This window comes from Vigna unguiculata, chromosome 6 (genome assembly GCF_004118075.2).
Source record: "Vigna unguiculata cultivar IT97K-499-35 chromosome 6, ASM411807v1, whole genome shotgun sequence".
Lineage (NCBI taxonomy): Eukaryota > Viridiplantae > Streptophyta > Magnoliopsida > Fabales > Fabaceae > Vigna > Vigna unguiculata.
The window spans coordinates 16,749,578-16,757,310 of NC_040284.1; the positions used below are offsets into that span (position 1 = coordinate 16,749,578).

At 35.1% G+C, this 7,733-nt stretch overlaps 1 protein-coding gene across 1 annotated transcript; it reads right to left on the reverse strand.

Annotated features, from left to right (window-relative positions):
- Window positions 1-238: 238 nt before the first annotated feature.
- On the reverse strand, window positions 239-5,697 carry LOC114189258. Its single transcript, XM_028077987.1, has 2 exons — window positions 4,617-5,697; window positions 239-655 (listed from the first exon to the last, which is right to left on the reverse strand). The coding sequence occupies exons 1-2, from the start codon at window positions 5,486-5,488 to the stop codon at window positions 541-543; spliced, it is 987 nt and encodes a 328-aa protein (XP_027933788.1). The 5' UTR covers window positions 5,489-5,697; the 3' UTR covers window positions 239-540.
- Window positions 5,698-7,733: the final 2,036 nt, after the last annotated feature.

Below are 7,733 nucleotides of genomic sequence, written 5' to 3' on the forward strand. Positions count from 1 at the left end.
ATATATATATATATATATATATATATATATATATATATATATATATATATATATATATATATATATATATATATATATATATATATATATATATATATATATATATATATATATATACACGAAGTTTATTTGTTTACCTTTCATATGTTAATTGATATAATAATAATCGTCCTTTTTATTTAGATTATGTTATGCTAAACAATACACTATTACGCCTCTTCCATTGTTTTTTTTTTTTATCAACAAAGAATAAAATTTAATTAAGTAGAGCACTTAAGGAGTGCTCTAACCCTTATACAAAAAACAAAATCTGTAAGTGTTGATGTATAGATTAGCAAGAGAGAGCCATCAACCAAAACCTAACAAGAACAAAGATGTAGCCTTAGTATATCACCATGACACTACACATAAGGCTCTGCAACATCTATGAAACTATTGACATACGGCCCCCTCTATTGCAGATATGAAGTTGTTGCCTCTGATATAGCAGCAGTCAGCCCCCTCTAGCACTACTACTGTGCAGTTCCATAGCTACAGAACTCAGCCATGTCTGATGTGTTGCAGACTGGATCTTACAACATCGCTATAGTTAAGCCTTGCATTATGACACTTTCTTCCCTTCACTTGAGGAACCTGCATTTGCTTACCTATCACACTGAAACACACAACATTACTGTATCATAGAGATTTTAGACATGTATGTGGGGATAAGCACCAATCACTATAGGAGAACAAGGCAGCTGGGATTTTGTGCTTCATCCACACCCAAGCTGTCATTTGAGCCTGACTAAAGATTTCTATAGGGTCAACTTTCCTTTGTTTAAAGATTACACTGTTCCTATGGTTCCAAATTTCCCCTATAATAGCTAACCACATTCCTCGCCAAGCTAGATTTTGTCTACTATTAAAGTCAAAAAGATGGAAATGTTGAAAGTTGATCCTGGCTTTAATGTGGTGCACAGTGCATAACCCTAACCACCTGTCACACATATTCCAAACTATTTGGGTCACCCTACAAGAGAAGAATAGATGGTCTGTAGTCTCTTCATGTGTATTACACAAATCACAAAGACTATGTTGTAGTTGAACCCCCCTCTTAAGTAAGTTATCCTTAGTCGGTAATTTATCCAAGAATACTCTCCATCCTAGTATTTGAGCCTTAGGAGTTACTCTTGTGCTCCACAACATTTTGAACTCATTGTTCTGTACTTCTCCATCAGTTTTCTGCAATGTTTTATAAGCTGTCTTTACTGAGTATATCCCATCCTCATCTTCTTTCCATTTCCAATTATCAAAATACTCCTTTCGTAATCGTGGCCCGTCAATAACGAGGAGGAGTTGTTTCTCCATAGTTGATTCCCATACAAATCGTGGTCTCCTCCACAATAAGTCCCAATGCCAAACATTGTCCTCCCAGTGACCGACCTCCCCAATAGCACCATCTTTACAGTCTGATATCATGTACAACCTTGGAAACTTACTTTTAAGTGTTTCTTCCCCTACCCATTTGTCTTCCCAGAACTTCACTTTTTTCCCATCACCTAACACCCACTCAAAGCTATTATCAAACCAAAGACCTTGCAACGGGCCCCCGCAAACCTTATGAATGTCTGTCCACCATCTTGAAGCAGACTTTAATACGATAGGATCATTAAGGTTTCTCCATGACCCATACTTTGACTCTAGGACCTGTTTCCATAACCCATTATCCTCCGTACCTAATCTCCATTTTCATTTGGCTAAGAGTGCATCATTAAAATTTTGAATGTTCCTTATGCCAAGTCCCCTTGCCTCCTTTGATCTACATATATTTTCCCATTTGACCCATGCTATTTTCTTAGTTTCCGAACTCCAACCCCAGAGGATGTTTCTTTGCATTTTTAGGAGTTTGTTGCTCACGTATTTTGGCATTTTATAAAAGGACAGATAGTATAAAGGCAGAGCAGATAGAACTGATTTAATTAAACATACTCGGCCAGCCATACTTATAAGTTTCCCTTTCCAGTTAGCTAGTCGGCTGCTGACGTTCTCAATCATGGGCTGCCAGAATTGTTTTAACCTTGGATTTCCTCCAATTGGCATTCCAAGGTACACAAACGGAATATCCATATGTTTGCAATTTAGGGTGTTTGAGAATACTTTCAACATAGATGCATCCAGGCCCAGTCCCCCGACTTTAGTTTTGGAGAAATTAACCCTAAGACCTGACGCCAGTTCAAAACTTCTTAATATAGCCTTTAAAGTTTGTGCATTTTTAGCTTTTGCTTCGCACAGGAAAAGGGTATCATCAGCAAATTGTAATAGCCCCACATTTGTTTCATTAGAGCCAACCTTAATCCCATTATACAAGTCTTTCTTAACAGCCTGTCTGACTAACCCTGCCAATCCTTCTGCTACAATAAGAAAAAGAAAAGGTGCCATAGGATCTCCCTGTCTAAGACCTCTTGTAGGGTTAAACTCATTAGTGGGACTCCCGTTCACCAGAATTGACACCGAAGAGGAGCCCAAGCATTCTTTAACCCAACTGATCCATCTATCACAAAAGCCCATTCTCTCCATCATATGATATAGAAAATCCCAATTGACCGAATCGTATGTTTTTTCATAGTCAACCTTTACTATTGCCAGCCTTTTCTTTTTTTGCCTATATTCCTCCACTATCTCATTAGCTACCAAAATACTATCCAAGAGGCCTCTTCCTTTAATGAATGCTGATTGAGTGTTATCTATAATCTTAGGCAACACAGTTTTAAGCCTATTTGCTAGGATCTTAGATATTATCTTATACACACAACAAACTAGAGAAATAGGTCTATAGTCATCCAGGTCGAGAGGGGTTTGTTTTTTTGGTACTAGTGTAATGAATGAAGCGTTACACCCTTTTGGGATCTTCCCCTCTTTCCAGAACCATCTTATCGCATTGTTAACATCGTTCTTCAGCACCTCCCAGTTGTGCTTTAGGAAGAGAAAGTTAAAGCCATCAGGACCTGGACTTTTCGTTTCTCCACATTGGTTTATGGTCTCCTCTATTTCGTTATCACTTATTTCCTTCATTAATAGCATGTTGTCTTCCTCCGATATTGTTTGAAACTCAATGTTACGGAAGTTAATACCGAACGATTTAGGTGCGGAAAACCTTTTTTGGAAGACTCGCCTTACTTCCTCCCTTACCTTTGTTGGGTCCTCACACCACGTCCCATTCACGTCCACCCCTTTTAGTTCATTCGTAATCCTCCTCCATCTTATTCTTGAGTGGAAGTACTTTGAGTTGGTGTCCCCTTGTTCTATCCATTTGAGTCTTGCCTTTTGATTTAATAGTGCACTTTCCTTATGTAATATCAGCTTCAACTCACTTAAGACTTCCATGCGTCTTGCCTTATCTGCATCCCCGAGATTGCTTTCATCATCTTCCTTATCTAGAGCATTAAGTTGTAGGAGAAGGTTTTGTTTCTTCAAACCTATGAATCCAAACACCTCTTTGTTCCATGTTTTCAAGTCAAACTTCAACTTTTTCAGCTTCTCCTTTAGAATTATCATCGGGTTTCCTTTCCCAATGTAGGTTTCCCAAGATTTTTTTACCGTCTTCTTAAAAGTTGGATCAGATTTCCAAATGTTGAGTGTTTTAAATGGCTTAGGTCCCCAGTCAACTATGACCGGTTTAAGCATTAAAGCGCAATGATCTGATACTTGCCTTCCCAAATTGTATTGTCTACTATCTGGCCAATGCTCTAGCCATTCAGTAAAGACCAAAATCCTGTCTATTCTACTCTTAGCCATTCCATTTTCTTTGTACCAAGTATATTTCCCTCCAATCAATGGCACATCTAACAACTCCATTGTCTCTATGAAATTATTAAAACCTTGAATCTCTCTTCGAGTTGTGTTTCCACTCGGATTAATGCCCTTCCTTTCATTATGTTTTCTTACCGCATTGAAATCACCTAAAATACACCATTGACTACATATTTCTCCCATCTTGAAGTTAATTAATTCTTCCCACAATTTGACTTTTTCGTTAAAATTGCAGGATGAATACACATTAAATACAACAACTGGAGTTAGGTCTCTATTGGCATTATTACAGTACTCTCCTATGACTCCTATGTAAGAATCCCCTATAACATGCTTTGATAACTTGAATCTGTCTTTATGCCACATTGTTAAAATCCCCCCCGAATTTCCCACTGCCGAGATGCTCACCCAGTCTATATTGTTATCCCCCCACAGGTTGTAACAGCTAGATGGTTGTAAATCTCGCAACTTGGTTTCCTGAACACATAACATGTCTACTCCTTCACTTACTAGTATCCCCTTTAGGTATTTCCATTTGAGACCCTCACCTAAGCCCCTTATATTTATGCTAATGATTTTCATTATCAACTATATTCTTCCCTATTACACTCTTCCCTTTATTCCTATCCCTGTTTTCCCTATGATCTAATTCCTTCAAAATTTGTTCCTCTTCCCCTGAAAAAGTGACCCCTATTTGTTTTGCTAGGCTCCAAATTGTTACTGATTCAGAATTGTTCGACGGGCATCTAGTGGACCAGAACAGTCTATTGCAATTTAAGATGTTATCGTCAGACAATGAATTGCATATAGTTTGAACCACTGACCTGAGAATTTTCCGTTTGCTAGCCTTACTGTTCTCCTTCACTCTGCAATTGTTGGTTGTTGGTTGTTTGGTACTTGATTCTCCAACCCATAATTGCCGCCTCTCCTGGAAGTCTATTGGGTCCAAAATTGATTCCTTGATTAACGTCATGTGATTCAACTTTGGGTTTCTGCTGCAATCTTGGCTTCCTGTTTCCTGATCAGACGCTCCAGCCCTATTGATTTGATGATCAAAACCTATGCTTTCACATCTTGGTTGTAGGTCGCATTTCTGTGATGGATGGTTATGTTTAGTTGGTCCCGTAAGAGTCGTGTCATGGTTCATGTTTACCGAGCCTAAGTAATCATTATTAGGGCCCAATTGTGTTTCCTTGACAATAGATTCAACAGGATCCTTATCAACAAATTGGGTTGCCCCTAATATTGGCCCAAAATCACAAGTAAGAGGATTTGTGATTCCAATCTTCGTTGCAGAGGTATTAATTAGGCTATTCATATTTAGGGGTTCTGACTCGTTCAGTACATCCTCCAACTTATCCTCAATCCTACCATTTCCAGCATTCGTCCCACAACGGTCAAAAATAGATACGTTATCGTTCCCACTGGACTGCTCCGTTGCTTCTTGGATGCTCCGATTGATTATGGCAGCCGGTGATTGGACCGTTTGCTCTTCTATCAACTTTTCCATCTCAAAATCTTGCAAGATGACATTATCACTCCATCCTGATACTGAACTCAACTCAAAGGACCCGTTGCAGCTTGTATTATAATCTGAAGACGAATTACTGGTGTTAGCACAACAGCATGTATATTGTTCTCCTTCATTGAAATCCTCTTCTAAAACCACGTTATAGATTTCCCCATTTATCTTCATGCTTTTTTGAATCCAAATTCTCGCTCCGATCGGGATCTTTACTTTTATTCTCGCAAATTCTAAACATTCCCAATTCAAAGTTTTTTCATCTATGGAAACTAGTGTCCCTATTGTAGCCACAATTTTTCCGAAGCATTGTTCTGACCATAGATTTATGGGTAATCCTCTGCATTGTAATCCTCTTCCATTGTTTATTTTCTTTTATTAACTTGTATTTTCTTTTATTAACAATTAACTGTTGAAAAGTAATGTTGGTTTATGTAATAGATTCAAGTAGAGTCAAATATGTCAATTTTGAGTTTAATGTTAATTTGATTTATTTTAATATTCACTAAAATGTAATTTAATTATGTAAGATTATTATTTTTTTACACTAATATAGACTAGATTGATATTAATATTTTTTAATATTTATTTAAGTTAATATTAATAGTTATGTTTATTTATTTTAACATTTTTTAAAATTAATGATGATTTAGTTAATATTAATGTTTTTTAATGTTTATGTTTAGTTAGTGTTGACTTAAATTCATTTAATTTATTTAACTTGTACAATTAACCGATTTGTGTTTTGATGATGAATTCATCATAAATTGTGGCATATTATATATAAAAAAATTGTAAACTTTGTAATAGACGTTGATTAGTAAATAATTGTGATGAAATTAATTATATTAATGCTAACTATTTTATCTGGAAAATTATTACAAAAAGAAATTGAAGTGTGTTAGTTGTTACAAAGAAAAGCGAGGGGAGGTGAATTGAACTAGAGTTTTGAAAAACTTCGAATTATAGAATGAAAACTTTATTAATCAGATTGTTTAATTGAAATAAGGTGTTCTTTAGCTAAGCTTTTGAAATTAAAAGGTTTATATCGTTTAAGCACGAGACAAGAAAGATTAAGATAAACTCTTGTACATTAAACAAAATCAAATTGAGTAGAGAAAGAAAAAAAAAAAGCATAATGAATTTTAAATTAGTTCACTATTTGTTAGAACTACGTCTAGTTATCTAGCTACATCGCTCAAGCTTCTACCATAATAAAATGTTTACAACTACCCAACAAACACAAAACACTCAAAAACACATATTTAGCACCCTATAAGATGGATTCTTGACACTATAATACTCTTTTACTGAGTTGCCACCATAAACCCTATCCAAAACAAGAAGACAACACAAAAAGAAAAATACAAGAAACAAAATCAACTAATCAATAAATACAATACATCACAACATAATGTTAGGTGATCGACACTCTAGTTTCTCTTTTCACAATTCAATGCTTTTCAAAACCTAACCAAGATCACTTTAAGAACTTTATTTTATCTCATGCACAACTCTCTCTCTCTCTAACGTAAATTTGACTCTAAAAATTTGCTCAAAAACTATGTTGAAAAGAAGTTAGAACGAGAGTTATGTAGATTTTAAATTATCTTTTAATAAATTAAAACTTTCTTTTAATATATTAATTTCATGTACTCATGAAATAAATGAATTAAACCTATTTTTAACAAATTGAATAATAGAGTACACTAATACAAAAGAGACTTTTAACGTATGTTATTTTGGAATTTTTAGGTCTGACATAAGTCTAACTTTGTAACAGGTAACATAATTTTACATTGGTTCCTCCAAATGATCGATGTAAATTTACGTTGGACCCTATAAATGAAAAAATCAATTTACGTCGGCTCCTTAGGAGAACCAACATAAAAAGTCATGCATCCAATATAAAAACTATGAGATGAAAATTTTTGAACTTTACAATTTGGGTGTTCTTATCAAACGAAGGATTTTGATAAACTTAAGGAAGAGTTGGTGAATAGAGAAGCTAAAACTAGGACAATATTGGACCATTTCAAAATAAGATTGAGTTGTACAGGTTCAAGGACATTGAAACAGAAGTTCATCCTTTGTTTAAGTACCCTTAAACCTGCACAACTCAATCTTCTCTTGACTGACTCAACCTTTGTACCAAATTTGATTTTGCTGGTCACTAATTCTTCTTCAACTTAGTTAAAAATCATTCACATGATATGCAACACAGAAAACTTAAACTCGTTCAAAAAAACCCATTTCATCATAGTTTTTTTATTGATAAAAGATGAACCAAGGTTTGATTTTGATAAACATTGAATACAAAAAAGGGGACATTTATGCAATGATTGAGTTCCCCAAAAACAGTCATAGTGACAAATAAAAGGGAAACTTTAGTAAATAAACCTCAATGACAAAACCCATC

Bases quoted from the DNA above. Each gene is read 5' to 3' on its own strand.
- LOC114189258 (XM_028077987.1), bottom strand. From the start codon at position 5,488: ATGAAGATAAATGGGGAAATCTATAACGTGGTTTTAGAAGAGGATTTC. The intron at 656-4,616 runs GTCAGTGGTTCA...TGTGTGTTTCAG, and splicing joins AGCAAACGGAAAATTCTCAG to TGTGATAGGTAAGCAAATGC.